The sequence below is a fragment of the Pleurodeles waltl genome, chromosome 9, assembly GCF_031143425.1.
Source record: "Pleurodeles waltl isolate 20211129_DDA chromosome 9, aPleWal1.hap1.20221129, whole genome shotgun sequence".
Lineage (NCBI taxonomy): Eukaryota > Metazoa > Chordata > Amphibia > Caudata > Salamandridae > Pleurodeles > Pleurodeles waltl.
Window position 1 is genome coordinate 894,155,326 of NC_090448.1, and position 16,367 is coordinate 894,171,692.

At 43.5% G+C, this 16,367-nt stretch overlaps 1 protein-coding gene across 1 annotated transcript in view; it reads right to left on the reverse strand.

Moving 5' to 3' along the window:
* DDX24 (DEAD-box helicase 24) overlaps nucleotides 1–16,367 on the reverse strand; it is a 212,536-nt gene that overhangs the window by 146,004 nt on the left and 50,165 nt on the right. Inside the window, exons 4-6 of the mRNA XM_069208236.1 lie at nucleotides 13,037–13,190; nucleotides 2,398–2,913; nucleotides 208–283 (exon numbers count right to left, since the gene is read on the reverse strand). Of these exons, the coding sequence (XP_069064337.1) occupies nucleotides 208–283; nucleotides 2,398–2,913; nucleotides 13,037–13,190 (746 nt within the window). The remainder of the gene's footprint in view (nucleotides 1–207; nucleotides 284–2,397; nucleotides 2,914–13,036; nucleotides 13,191–16,367) is intronic.

Genomic DNA, 16,367 nt, shown 5'->3' on the forward strand with positions numbered 1-16,367 from the left:
CCGACACCTATTCCATTTTATTCTCAATTTTTCACAGGTTAGCTTATGATGGAACAGTATAAGTCCCTCTAGGTGCAAGATTACCAATGCCACAGTTCCACGACCCTTGGAATCTGAAACGGTCTGTCGTATTTGGGAGGAGATGGATACATGCTAGGAGTTCAAACATCTCAATAATTATTTTAACAGCACTTAAGAATATCCTACCTGATAATGGAGAACATGCTGCACATTCGGAATATCAAGCCCACGGGCAGCAACATCAGTTGTTAAAAGAACGCAGCTGAAACACATTTAAAGAGTGGTGACTGAGTCAAGTAAATTAGGTAGCAGAGAAATACAGCCAGGTCAATCCCACTTTTACACAGACTGAACGAAGTTGCTGTTTCTACATAAACATAGGCAGGCATATACAACCATGACCACGTTTTCTATTTTACATCATAAGCACTTGCAGTTTTAATCTCCACTCTCTTCTCACTCCCCCCAAAAACATACTCAGTAAGCTTATCTACGTATCCATTTAAATTTTGATTCAGTCATGTTTCCTTACATTTTTCCTTATCTACTGCATATAAACTTTACACTACAGCCCAGTGTTCAGGCTGTGCGATTTGCTCCATGTACCTCATCAAGCCCCTCTCTCCCAGCTTTAGGAAGAGAATGGCGTATTTAAATCTTTAAACAAAAATATCACAAAATATTACTCCATGCCCATACAAAAGAGTGTGTGGTTGTGTCATATTTCCTTCCATGGGACATTTTCCATTTTGAAACACCACAGAAGAAAAAGTGAAAAGAAAACTCATCTCCCCTGGATGCACTCACATTTTGTTAGGTAGACTTACCTTTGACATTTCAAAGGCATTCTTTATGAATGATCAGTCTCTGCTTTCCTTCCCTTTACTGGAAGTAGGGCAATTCCTAAGAATAGTGCTTTATAAATGCTAAAATAAGTCCCATCTCAAAAACATGGCAGTGCCAAGCAGGGAGGTCGCTAAATTTAATAACTTAAGTGGGGTGCAAAAGAGCTTTCTGATTGCAAACCTGCCTTATTAACTCTTTGGACCTTCTTGAAGAGTGTGAGCTAAAAGCATATGTTGAGCAGAGGCTCTTCAGTCTCCAACAATTCAATTTCTACTGCTACTACCTGTTCCAATGGGAAAACAGGGCTAGTTCTTCCACTGTCACTACATTTGTCTGCATTACCCCCCCAAATTCCAGCTTCTTTTAAGACTTAATTAAACTCTCATTTGCCACCCACCATCCCTTTTCCAAGCAGTATAATTTTATTTTTGTATTTTTTTTAAACCAAGCGATCCTAATCAAAGGAATATGCCCCCACAATTCCTCATCTCCTGGTGCTACTTGTGCTGGCTGTCCAACGGAGAAGACCCAGAGGCGGGTGTTTGCATCCCTTCAAGGCCTCCAGCCAGAGTGAAGATTAAAACACAAGGTTCTGTAACATGAGCATGAACCATGGTTTTAGTACAGTGATTTCAAGTGTGCATTTTAACTACTGACAAATCAACTACTATATCATTTCCTATGTGCCTATAATTTAATTACTTTAATATTGTTTCCAGATATTTCATTTACTTCGGAAAACATGGGTGTTAGGATTAAAGTCTTTTGCAATTCGAATTAAGAGGGATGACCCAAACTAATGAAGTGGGCGGATCCAAAGCCCCTCTATGCATGTATATGTGTTTTCATTTTTTTATTACATGAGGCACAAAAGATTGTAGTGGTTGTCTTAAAGCCAGACTTAAAAAGGAGGCAAATTTGGCATGGTCATCATTCACGGAAACACAGGTTATCAGGGCTTAACGAAATTCTGTATGTCAAAAAAATAAAGTCTCAGATATTCCACACAATGAACATTATATATATTCATTAGGTAAAAGATTTTTTGTGGGGAGGGGGAGGGGTGTGTTAGACATTTTGAGCAAAGGAACTAAACTGGACGCCAACAACCTCATCAGCAATGCTAAAATAAATAAAGCTGAAAAAGAAAAACTAAACTACATACAATACACTCTGCAGGCCATTTTTTCAAATAATTGAAACAATGAAGTGTTTAATTGCCCTTGTGTGACCAGGAGGGAATGTACCGGAGGGTTGGTAAATACCAGATGTTTTCAAAATACTTAACAGTTGACAACACTGGCAGAGGTTTATGTAATTTTGTATGCAATATGAGCACTCTATTAAAGTCAATTGGGTTAGATATGGACCATCGTGATCAAACAGTTTTCTTCTCAAGAATAATTACATTATTGGAGGACCCGCCATGTGCGCTATAGGCCCACTAGCACTTCAGTTCATACAGGAAAGACTGTATTAAATAGTCTCAAATCACCAGCAAATAGCACATTTAGTTATCAATCCACTTACTTGTCACGCTCAGCAAAACGCTCCAGATTTTTTAGCCTTTGCTTCTGGTGCATGTTTGCATGCAGAGGCAAAGGGGTGCAATCTAATATGGTAAGAAGACCATTTAGACGCTTGATACAGTCTATGCTGTTGGCAAAGACCATGGTACGTCCAGGGTACTGAAGTAAGAAATAGTACAGGTAATAATCCTTCTCATTGGTATCACAGTGGATCTTGGTCTCAGTCAAGGTTTCCACTGTGGCTTCTTTCCGTGTTAAATCGATCACCTTGGGTTTGCCCCTCAATCCAATTTTATTGATCAATGCTTCCAGCTTGGACTCTTTGTCCATTTTCTTTGAGTTCTTCTTTTGCAGGACTCTTGTGGGGGCCTGATGGATCAAGGTTAAGGTCGCAGAAAAAACAAAAGTCTGCCTCTTAGGGTTGTAGACTGAATCATTTAACAGCTCCAGTAGCTGAGTGAGCTCGACGAAATGCCCTTGTTCAACCATTCGGTCTGCTTCATCAATAACGAGGGACCTGTCAAGTAAAACACAAGATGTGAGCTAGTTTTTCTGTGTAAATCATTTTTATTAAGTTTTAAACCTAAAAAAATCCTTGGGTTATCAGCCAGACAGAAATTATATAGTTTCTAAAACATTTTAATAGAGCTGAACCATCATAATTTACTGATTAGCTCAAAAATAGGCCTACCAAATTGTAGGAAGTTGGCTCTGTATGCACTATTTCAAAGTAAGGAATAGTATGCACAGAGTCCAAGGGTTCCCCTTAGAGGTAAGATAGTGGCAAAAAGAGATAATACTAATGCTCTATTTTGTGGTAGTGTGGTCGAGCAGTAGGCTTATCAAAGGAGTAGTGTTAAGCATTTGCTGTACATACACACAGGCAATAAATGAGGAACACACACTAAGAGACAATTCCAGGCCAATAGGTTTTTGTATAGAAAAATATATTTTCTTAGTTTATTTTAAGAACCACAGGTTCAAATTCTAAATGTAATACTTTGCATGAAAGGTATTACAGATAAGTACTTTAGGAACTTTGAATAATAACAATTGCATATATACTTTTCAAATAAAACACATATAGCTATTTTAAAACTAGACACTTAGTGCAATTTTCAACAGTTCCTGGGGGGGGTAAGTATTTGTTAGTTTTTGTAGGTAAGTAAACCACCTATGGGGTTCAAGTTTGGGTCCAAGGTAGCCCACCGTTGGGGGTTCAGAGCAACCCCAAAGTTACCACACCAGCAGCTCAGGGCCGGTCAGGTGTAGAGTTCAAAGTGGTGCCCAAAACGCACAGGCTTCAATGGAGAAGGGGGTGCCCCGGTTCCAGTCTGCCAGCAGGTAAGTACCCGCATCTTCGGAGGGCAGACCAGGTGGGGTTTTGTAGGGCACTGGGGGGGGGGGGGGGGGGCACAAGTTAGAACAGGAAGTACACCCTCAGCAGCACGGGGCGGCCGGGTGCAGTGTGCAAACACACGTCGGGTTTGTAATAGGAATCAATGGGAGACCAAGGGGTCTCTTCAGCGATGCAGGCAGGCAAGGGGGGGGGCTCCTCGGGGTAGCCACCACCTGAGCAAGGGAGAGGGCCTCCTGGGGGTCACTCCTGCACTGGAGTTCCGATCCTTCAGGTCCTGGGGGCTGTGGGTGCAGGGTCTTTTCCAGGCGTCAGGATCTTAGAGTCAGGCAGTCGCGGTCAGGGGGAGCCTCGGGATTCCCTCTGCAGGCGTCGCTGTGGGGGCTCAGAGGGAACAACTTTGGTTACTCACAGTCTCTGAGTCGCCGGAGGGTCCTCCCTGAAGTGTTGTTTCTCCACCAGTCGAGTCGGGTCACCGGGTGCAGGGTTGCAAGTCTCACGCTTCCGGCGGGAAACGCTGTTGCCTTTAAGTTGCTCCTTTAGAAACAAAGTTGCAGTCTTGGGTGAACAGGGCCGCTGTTCTCGGGAGTTTCTTGGTCCTTTTAGAGCAGGGCAGTCCTCTGAGGATTCAGAGGTCGATGGTCCTGGGGAAAGCGTCGCTGGAGCAGTTTTCTTCCGAAGGGGGGAGACAGGCCGGTAGAGCTGGGGCCAAGGCAGTTGGTGTCTCCGTCTTCTCTGCAGGGTTTTTCAGCTCAGCAGTCCTCTTCTTCTTAGGTTGCAGGAATCTGAGTTCCTAGGTTCAGGGGAGCCCTTAAATACTAAATTTAAGGGCGTGTTTAGGTCAGAGGGTTAGTAGCCAATGGCTACTAGCCCTGAGGGTGGGTACACTCTCTTTGTGCCTCCTCCCAAGGGGAGGGGGTCACATTCCTATCCCTATTGGGGGAATCCTCCATCTGCAAGATGGAGGATTTCTAAAAGTTAGAGTCACCTCAGCTCAGGACACATTAGGGGCTGTCCTGACTGGCCAGTGACTCCTTGTTATTCTCATTATTTCCTCCGGCCTTGCCGCCAAAAGTGGGGCCGTGGCCGGAGGGGGCGGGCAACTCCACTAGCTGGAGTGCCCTGTGGTGCTGGAACAAAGGGGGTGAGCCTTTGAGGATCACCGCCAGGTGTTACAACTCCTGCCTGGGGGAGGTGATAGCATCTCCATCCAGTGCAGGCTTTGTTACTAGCCACAGAGTGACAAAGGCACTCTCCCCATGTGGCCAGCAACATGTCTCGAGTGTGGCAGGCTGCTAAAACCAGTCAGCCTACACGGGTAGTTGCTTAAGGTTTCAGGGGGCACCTCTAAGGTGCCCTCTGGGGTGTATTTTACAATAAAATGTACACTGGCATCAGTGTGCATTTATTGTGCTGAGAAGTTTGATACCATATCAGTGTAGCCATTATGGTGCTGTGGAATCCGTGTTTGACAGACTCCCAGACCATATACTCTTATGGCTACCCTGCACTTACAATGTCTAAGGTTTTGCTTAGACACTGTAGGGGCACAGTGCTCATGCACTGGTGCCCTCACCTAAGGTATAGTGCACCCTGCCTTAGGGCTTTAAGGCCTGCTAGAGGGGTGACTTATCTATACTGCATAGGCAGTGTGAGGTTGGCATGGCACCCTGAGCGGAGTGCCATGTCGACTTACTCGTTTTGTCCTCACCAGCACACACAAGCTGGCAAGCAGTGTGTCTGTGCTGAGTGAGGGGTCCCCAGGGTGGCATAAGATATGCTGCAGCCCTTAGAGACCTTCCCTGGCATCAGGGCCCTTGGTACCAGTTACAAGGGACTTACCTGGATGCCAGGGTGTGCCAATTGTGAAAACAAAAGTACAGGTTAGGGAAAGAACACTGGTGCTGGGGCCTGGTTAGCAGGCCTCAGCACACTTTCAATTCAAAACATAGCATCAGCAAAGGCAAAAAGTCAGGGGGTAACCATGCCAAGGAGGCATTTCCTTACACAAATCAATTGCGACACAATGTCAAACCTGGGATAGCCAAAGGTCAAAGCTTGCCTTACATTTCAATAACTTCTTCTGGGTTGTCTTATCGAACATATCTGAAGTCATGCAGCACCCTCCATCCCTTAGGATTGAAAAGCTTTACCCAACAAAGCAGGGGTGAAGGCAAGATTATGATGTACTGCTCTATAAAGTGAGGGATGAGTCACCATCCATCTTGACATGACAATTATTCCAAGCTTTTTAGGTGGTGGTCACTGGAGTGCTGAGGTAAGTACGGATGGGCACTGTTGAGTCTATTCTAACTACCCAGACTAACTCCCAAAGAGGTTGGCGAGTTATGGCATGGTCCATCTTATGCCAGCTCCTCTAAATTCGAGTGCAGACCATTCTGTTACAATTCTCAGTTGGGCAGCAGGGTAGTAGTATGGGATACTGGGTGCCCCAAATTTGCCTTACCTCCGTGGGGTAGATTGTTAGCCTTTGAGGGAATCCTAGGTGCTCTTCACCTCCATATGAATTGTAATAACTGTTGCTAGATTTGTTTCAAATACACTCTGTCAAGCCAAAATGGTAGCACTGAAGAATATATAATCAGTCCATCAAAAAGGGGTAGTTAACGAAAAACAGTTCTCCAGGAGAGTTAGAAACTCTAAGGTGTTTAATGAACTTTTAGCCCAGTTAAAGGGAAATGAAGCACTCCGCTTTGCCACCTGAGGATTGGGTAAAATGAGGTTCAGCCCCTCACATTTGTCATAGTTTATTTTGCACCCAGAGACCACTTCAAATGAATTTAAGAGTTTTAATGTGGCTGGAAGGGAAGTGCCACAGGAACCTAGCGACAAATGCAAATCATCCGCAAAAAAGGAAAATTTTATATTCATGTGCACCAAACTGAATTCCATCCCCCAATTCAGTTTGTCGTACGAGTCAGGCTAGGAGCTCAATAAAATGAACAAACAGAAGTTGAGATAGTGGGTACCTCTGCCTAGTGCTCCTGCAGAGCATGAAGGGTGCCGAAGTCTGGCCATTCAGGCTAGCTCTGGCCTACCGCTTGCCTAATTGGAAAAATCATTCTCATGAAAACAGGACTTATACCTATTTTCAGTGAGGTGAGGTGCAGAAAGGTCTAGTCGACCCAGTCTAAAGCCTATTTGGCATCAAAGAATAAGAGAATTACAGGAATTTTCTTTAACTAGGCCTTTTCAACCCGGAGGTCTGGGGCGCGGATGATAATCGTGAGTCTGAGTTCCCTTAACAAATCTACTTTAGTCAAGTGGACCAGGAGTGGGTGTGCAGCGTTTACACAGGTAACTAGAATTTTGTTATGCAAGTTTGTATTTAAGTTTAACAATGCGATTGGGCAGTAGGGCACGTCGATCTTAGGGTCTTTGCCTGCCTTCAGGAGGACTGCAATAATGGCTTCCTCGCATGGTGAATGTGAGCGAGCCAGCTTCAGCACAAAAACCGAATACAGAACCCATTTTAAGGGACAGTTTGGATGCTAATGTCTTATAGAGTTGGGATGTGAGCAGTCTGGTCCCAGGGCCTTTCCAAATTTCAAAGATTTTATACCCGGTTTATACTCCTCTAACTATATCAGCTTCTCCAGAATTTCCCTCCGTATTCCTGCAATGCTGGGGACCCTGATAGTTTTTCAAGAAACTCTCCTGTCATGTTTTGGAGGTTCGTTCTCCAGTATTAAGGGTAGAGTAAAAGTGGCAGAATTCAGCAGATTTATCTGAACCATCAGTAAGGTTGTTGTCACTGCTACTGGAAATTTGTTTTATGTATATTCCTTCTCCCTTTAGCCTCAGTATTTTTGGCTAGTTGCATCCTCACTTTATCCCGAGCAATGTAGGATAATTTTCTTTTTTTTTTTTTTTTTTTAGGGTGGAGAAGGGCAAGCTCTGCCTTATTAGTGTAATACACACAGAGGTGTCCTCTGGTCAGATATGTTTTGTATGTTATTTGGAGAGAGGGATTCAGATGAATTTCCTGTTCTAATTTTTGTACCTCTAGGTTGCGGAGATGTTGCTTTCTGCGGCAGCCAATATAAAATGTCTCCTAATCATTGCCTTGAAGGCATCCTAAAATCCACCAATCAATACTCCCACCCTCTCTAATTTCATAATATTCATAAATTTGGTAACAAACTGCTTCCCAGAGGATGAGTATATAGCATTATTGAAAGGATATACGTGGCAAACTCCCTATTCTCCTTAGGGAGCCCAAGTCCACTAGAAGTGTAACAGGAGTGTGCCAGGAAACTGCAATCGCTACAAGGTCTATCAAGCTGGGCCTTGCCATGACTGGATCCCTCAATAAAATATAATACATGAGTGTGTATTGTGAACTTGAGAGTAAAAGAGTAACCCACTCAGAGGAGTGTAATTTAGACCACATAGCTCTACAACAGAGATTCATTAGGGGTGTCATTAACTACTTGGAGAAAGTCCCTGTTTGAAAAACACCTCCCTCCTCTCTATCCTGGCAAGGATGCCAGACAGCGATAAGATCTCCGGTCAGAAAGATATCTCCACATGCAACCTCCCCCAAGCCCGCCAGGAACTGCAAAAAACAAGGCATCATGCACTACATCCGAGCTGTAAACTGTGGTTAGTAATAGTGCAACCTGGCAATCTTCCAACCAGAACAATAAACCTGCCATCTTTATCGATTTTGAGAAGGAAGACAGTGAAGGGTGTGTTCAGTTTTGTATAAATCACTACACCCCACTGTTTAGTGAGTGCTGAGTGGTGTGCAATGGGATATGCAGTGTGTGGTAGTCTCCCCTGGTCCCTCTGCAAAAAGTATTATATCTGGGCCCACATCTTTAATGTGCTTCCAAACAGCCCACCCCCCCTTTATTTGGTATATTGCTGTCTTTTGCAATGAGGGTAACTATGCTAACCATCTAATCTTACAGGGTGTAAGGGCCAATGAGGTGGGTGCAAAAAAGTGAGGATGAAAATCATAAGTCTTGGCAGGCCCCAAATCCTACCCCCACACCCACCCCACAAGACCCAAAAATAACCAAACAGAACAGATCAAAATCAACAGCCAAACTAAAAACAATGGCAAATAAGGAGGGGACAGAAAGTCGCCCTGGAATACAATATTCAGAGCCAAAGCAGGATACAACCAGTCTTCAGTTAGGAGGTGAAAAAAGACCCTTCTCTGTCAACTATGTTTGCAAGGCTGGACACATCCCTACTCGGTGTCACAAGCACGACCCGGGGTTCAGCCCTGGTCTTCCTACATCCCAACTGGGTCTGATGTTCAAAGATGTAATACAGTTACTGTGTCTCTGAAGGCCACATCGCTAGTCCTGGTGGAGGCCTCACAGTGCAGTCGAAGGTGATCTATCAGGCAATCACAAGTCAATGTTGATTATATATATATATATATATATATATATATATATATATATATATATATATATACACACACACACACATATATACACATATATATACACACATACACACACACACCCACACACATACATACACATACACATACACATACATACATATGCATATATATATTGTCCAACTGGAATTTGGGGCATTTACCAGATCATGACTGGAGCGGTTCTTGATCCCATGAGGTCTATGGCAAAACATTGCGGTGCCTTGGGCAGCTCAAACCTGACTAGTCAGTTCTTCCAAGCTGTGAACAGAGGTTTTGTCCGCATCATAGAAATTCTTAGCATCATCTAGGATGGGCAGGCCAAACAACCGAGCTACCTGTGTGATATCAGTGACCAAATGCTGTCTATTCCTTAGGTCAAAAGAAAGACCAAAGGAGTAAACCCATCTCTACCAAACACCATTGTCACAGAGATTTTAGTGATTGCTTTAAATCTGACTCGGCGTTAGAGGGTTGCCTGTAATATCCTGAAAGACAATACATGAGTAGTTCTTGACTCCAATATTGCCCAGTTCCCTTGTTCTGTGTTGGACTTCTTGGACAGTTTTGCCCCCAGGTCTGAATGGATGTCCGCCAGTCCCTTATTGAAAATGTGGCAGATTTTGTCACATACCTCTGTTTTAAACGTACGGAGGGTCCCCCAAGGGTTTCTACTTCATCAAGGATATGCCGGCTTGGTGGCAGCAAGAGTGAGCCATACCCAAGTCACAATCACTTGCCGGGCAACTTTAGGGGTTGGTCCAAGTAGATCAGGATGCCGGTGTAGATGGATTTCTTTGTGGGTGGAAGAGGAGTCTTCCCTGTCTGCTCACCGAGCTCCAGAGTTGCTACATGAGCAGTCTTGAAAAAAAGGTCAGATCCCACCTGCAGCATTAAGTGGGAGGCGCCAGCTTCCTCAAAGTTCCCCGGGTAATATTATCAACACAAGAGTGCAGTTGGAATTAGGGTGTTTCTAGGTTGCCTCTACAGTAGCAGTCATGGTGATCACTCCCCTAGGAACACGTGCACATGCAGGCCTCCCTCCCCTGTGCACAGTAAGGACGCACAGCTGTCATTAATTTCTACTAAAATGGCTGATAACTGTACAGGGGACCCCACAGCTGTATTTCAGGGAGTGTAGCAACCCAGTAAGCCAAGTGCCGAGCAGATGACAAAGAGGGGGAACCAGGGAGGCCACAAATAAGACTCCTGACCACCATGCCACCTCCAGAGGCCAAGGCCCAAGGCGCGTTAGACTGAGACAGACACCACTCCTCCAGCACAAATAGGATCCTCGCAGCAATTACCCCATTTCAGATTAGGCTCTCATCGACCACTGCCCTCACAGTTGCGATTCATCGATATCTGCCAGGTCTCTGAGTCCAATGGGCCCTGCAGCACACTGCGGTTTTGTGAGCTGCAGGGCAAGGCACCATGCTTGGGGCCACACTCCTCACTGCCAGCCAGGCTGGAGGTTCCACAGTTTGGGAGTCTCTGCTTGCCCTAGATGTCATAGTTGGTGTTTCCGCTTTAGTGCCTCATGAAACTCTCCCCCAGACCACAGACTTGCCGGAGCTCGTCTCGAACCTCACTCCACCGCAGCAAGCAGTGCCACCTAGCACCATCCCCAGGCCACATAGACGCGCTGAGTCAATGCCACTCCAGCAGGTCCTGTGGGCTCGACAGAGGTTCATGGGTGTATTCACTGTGGGACAGGCATGGAAAAAATGTTTAAAAGGATCAGGCAGGGAGGGAGTTCAAGCAGACCATGTCCAGCTACTCTGCCATCTCTGCCACACCAACCCCATTGCACCCTCCCACCCCTTTCTCTCCGTGAGCTACTTCAACAGCATGCACACAATACAAATACTGTAAAACTTCTGGAGTCAAAATTGGAATGAATAAAGAACTAGTAAATCCAGACATCTCCTGTACTCCACTTCATTTTGGAGATGAATGGTGTGCCTTCTGTGCTCGCCTACACTTAAACCATAAAAGGACCACCAGAATTAGTGGTGTAAAAAAAAATCAATTTCTGGTTTTCAGCTAAAACAAAAAACATCAATCTTACTGCAGTCAATTAATATGAGATCTATACAATGTAATACCATCTGTACTGGGATGTCAGATGGTCTTAGAGTAGTAAGAGACAATACAAAGCAATTACAATAGTGTTGCAGGGATTCACAGGGCTCCTGATTAGTCTCCGAGATGAAGGCATCAGGTAAATAAATATTGTGGAGTCACCCCAGCTTCCACCTTGTTGTCAATGAGGTATACGCGAGGCACCATGCCTTTTCAAGAAACACAGCTATTTTCCCAACGTCCCAGAAAATCACAAACACTAGATGCATAAACTTACCACTTCAATCAGCATCAAAAATCCTAGTGTACTTTAATTGCCAAACTTAAGCTAAATGAACACACAAATCATTCCGACCTGCTCCAAATTTAGTCTCTATCGGCCCACAACCAAAAGTACCTAGGCAGAGACGTGAACCTAATTTTGAAGAAACTATATGCATTTACACACTTAAGAGAGTGACCTAGTGTTCTCAAAATCCCAAGTGATATTAGGATGCAAAGTGTTCTCTGTCCCATACAAAATTATGCAGAGACCTCACCAACTAAAAGGGGTAAAATGCTTCTTCATAGGGCCTGCTCCTCATTTGTATCTGTTTGCTATGATAGATACGTGAACTCTATCAGTGGAAGCACAAGCTTTTGAAAACTAAGAACAAATGGACTCATGATGGGAAAAAAAGAAAATAAAGGGACCAAAAAACTAAAGAGCAAAGCTACATCGTGGCTGATTTACAGATGTATTCTAGATGACAGCTGGTTAACATCCTTGGAGCACGTCAACATGTCTCAGTCCCTTACTGGAAACCTAAAATAAGTTGTTTTTTTAATATGCAACAGGGTCCCTAATTACACTGCCTAAAGGAACTACGATTTGTCCCAAGGGTTGCTATCCTGTCAGGAAATTCCTGAGTAAAGTACAGGAACTGAAATTTACAGAACCAATCACCCTGGTGCAGCGGAGGTTAATATTCTCCCTCCAATGCAGTAACTCAAGACAACTTATCTAACCATTTTCAGACTAGGGGCAGGGCAGCCTTAGAGACTTAGCTTAGGACATTGTTTTAAACTTCCCTTGAAGATACACATAAATGTTTGCCATCACAAGACTTCTTTTAGATCCTTCTGATCTCCCCTATAGCCACATGCAATGTTAAAAAAAGCACAAGGCTGAAATAAGCACTTCCTATTCACCAATAGTCTGATCTCTTAAGGGTACTATATTTTTCACATTTACCACTGATAATCCAGCCAGTACTCTGGCAAAATGTGCAGGGATATCATCAAAACATACCAGCAGCAAGCCTTGCATGTGCGGCTCCACGTGATGTGCCCTCCTGACGAGCCAGACACTTAGCTATCCAGTCTATATACAAGAAGAAACTGAGAATCTGGCCTAGTCTACCTGAAAATATGCCTATGAAGTAATAGCGGAAAGTGGCATAACCAACACATCTTCTAGTTGATGAAAAAAGGTATTTAACTGATGCCAAAAAAGCAAGCAATAAACAGTAGCATGACGTAATGAAAACTGGATAGGTATAAACACAAAGAAAGGCACATGCAAAATGCAGCAAAATATGCAAACAAATGTAGCCTTTGAAATGTAAGAAAGAGAAAGGAATAACCTTCCATTATATTTGGATGAAAGACAATGGCATCCAACAGCTGACATCATGGTCACTTTTGTTTAATTAGAAAGTGAATAGGCCTAATATTTGACAGTGCCATTAGTCAGCTAAATCGAAGCATATTTCGATGAAATATTAGTGATCTCACCTGAGCTGACGAAGATTAGAAAGGTGGGGGTGCCTGTCTTTAATTAGCTCCCAGAGCCGTCCTGGCGTTGCAATCACAATTTCTGGTCTGCGGTTCAAAATTCTTTCCTGCTTCTGTGGAGCCATTCCACCAACTAAAACTGCAGTTTTAACACCTAGTCAAACAAGAATTTAAAAAACAGAGTACTGCGATGAGGTACCGTGTTGATGGGATCTAATTCCATTCCAGTGCCTCGTACAATCACTAAGTAGCTAGGTTAATACAATACAGTAGCAACATAAAATCACTGGTGGTGTCATTTTAAGAACACTACTAATGAAGTTCTAATAGGTACATGTATGTAAATTTATGCCATGGGGGTAAACCCAAATATGGACCGATAAAGTTATTTAAAACAACAGTAACAATTAAAGCACATTAAATGCTTTTCAGTGCAAATGACAACTTTCAGTTTATTATCACGGTACATCAAACTTTTCATAAGCAAAGTACAATAGCTTTACAAATGGAAACAACTCCTAATGATCACAGACCTCTTTTATGAGGTGTTTAGTTTACTGCACACATGTACCCCCCATATCCTAGTTTTGGTTAATATAGTTTTTAAACAAATAAACATAAAACAGTGTCATAACATAAACCATATAAACAGAAGTGAAAATGTAATAAGGCTTCGCTTATTGCAACTCATGGCCCTTCCCCACATTCATCAAATGGTAATAGTTAACATATTAAACTCTGCAAATCTGGATATTTACTATATATTTTACATACACACAAAAACACACACACAGAGTGGCGGCCATCACTGTGTAGTTATAGTTAGGATCGGGTATCCATGGGAAACTGATTTTTTACTTGCCAACAACTTTGGTGGCGTTTGGGTCCCAAAACACAATTTCCTTATACAGTTTCTCATAAGAAAACTGAACAGCGCTCGCTACAAGCCAAAACAGCTGAACAGAATTACACCAAATTTGGCAAAAAGCTAGATAGTTACCCAGAAAGCAAGCTTTTTGTACTTTGGTGTAAATCCTTTGGTAGTATTGGTTCAAAATATACATATAATTAGCGTTGTGGTACCTTCGCAGTACTTCTGTGGAGTACTGCGAGCTGAAAACGCAATATGGTTGGCCGACGCTGTACTACAGCTGTATTGAGATGAAAACATGGGATCTGATTGACTGGCAACAACAGGAGGAGAAAGTTGCAATCATCACCACAGAAAACACACACATTTTTTTTTTTTAAAGGGATTAAGGGAGCAGAATATGGATATCCTGACCCACTGGCTCTTGTGGAGGTGGTTATAGAGGAACACCCCGTGGGGTCAAATAAAAAAAAATAAAAAATTCCATTCCATTGTGTCGCTGTACTGTGGTACTAATGCGGGCTCAGTGTAGCCCCTTGTAATTCTACGTTAGTACTGTGGCACCATGGGAAAAAAAAAAAGGCTGGGGCTTTGGGGCACTGTCCAGCAATAGGGTCATGGCAGCCTAAGGGGGTTAGCCAAATGCGTGCAGGGCCTGGGACGAGGCCAACACTTGTGGCCAATCCCATGCAGCGCATAGCCTTTGCCCGCAGCAGCAGGAGAAAAGCCCACACCACACACGGTAGGCCTATTTAGGTATGGTAATAAAATATTACTTTACATTTTGTAAAACCCTAGTAATTCACAGAAAAAACAAATGTTAATGTTAAGTTACAGTTAGGTGAAAATAGCAGTTAAAACATTCCATTTAAAGACACAAATTCACCAGTTATATTTAACTTAAGTAACTATAACTCGTGCCCTTGCCATGCACAGCTTATACCTCACATATTATATCACACATGACATGGCTGATATCAATGCAAAATGTGAAATTACATTGATGACAGCACTATGTATGGTGAAGGTGCAAGTTATCAAGTTATAGTAATTTAACATTTTAATATTTGTTTTCAACCATACTAGGTCAGTTATTTTATTTTTTTGGTGGGGGGTCTGAAATCACATCTGTGTCTGGCACCATTTCTTTTTTTTTACCCAGTAAGCATATGTTCATATAGTGCATTTGAAAGCTTTTTTCTTTGAAGACGTCTCTCAGTTCAAGAGCCACAGTGACACTACCCTTGGTGTACATTGAATACGGGCATAGACTCCATGTTAGCTTAATTTTTCACAGCGGGTGTGAAGATGTATGGCGTCTGAATAGAAGAATATGGTTTATTAAGGCAATATATAATGAAAACATTAACAAGATCTACAGAACTGCACGCAGATCAGGGGAGGAGAATGGGTGCATGGGAATCTACAGCTCTAAAACACTACAAACAGATGCTCATAGGATAAGTAGCATTTTCCATTTGTAGCATGTGCAGCTGTAGCTACATGAGCTTGTCATAGGCCTATGCAGTACATTCCAAGCCCCAGGCCTAGAGGATGGATGATGTAGATGAATGGGATATTGTTCTTAATGTTAAGGCTTGCTGCTGGCCACTATGTCCATACAAGGTTTACTAAAGCCGAGTTTGGTAGACCATGAGGTTGCTTTACAAATACTGGCTAACATGTTTTGCTCAGGAAGAAAATAATGCCTCTTTTTTTTTTTTTCTTACAACTAATGTGTGCCCTAGAAGAGGCATGAAAAACCCTTTTAGCCTTAAGGTAACAGGTTTGAAAACTTCTTACTATCCACCTGGCAAAGCCAGCTCCTGGAAAAGACCTGTTGTAAAGAAATGGCTCCCTGTTGCAGTTACCCCCCACTTTTTGCCTGATACTGATGCTGACTTGACTGAGAAGTGTGCTGGGACCCTGCTAACCAGGCCCCAGCACTAGTGTTCTTTCACCTAAAATGTACCATTGTTTCCACAATTGGCACAACCCTGGCACCTAGGTAAGTCCCTTGTAACTGGTACCCCTGGTACCAAGGGCCCTGATGCCAGGGAAGGTCTCTAAGGGCTGCAGCATGTCTTATGCCACCCTAGGGACCCCTCACTCAGCACAGACACACTGCTTGTCAGCTTGTGTGCGCTGATGGGGAGAAAATTACTAAGTCGACATGGCACTCCCCTCAGGGTGCCATGCCAACCTCCCACTGCCTGTGGCATAGGTAAGTCACCCCTCTAGTAGGCCTTACAGCCCTAAGGCAGGGTGCACTATACCACAGGTGAGGGCATAGGTGCATGAGCACTATGCCCCTACAGTGTCCAAGCAAAACCTTAGACATTGTAAGTGCAGGGTAGCCATAAGAGTATATGGGCTGGGAGTCTATCAAAAACAAACTCCACAGCTCCATAATGGTTACACTGAATACTGGGACGTTCAGTACCAAACTTCTCAGAATAA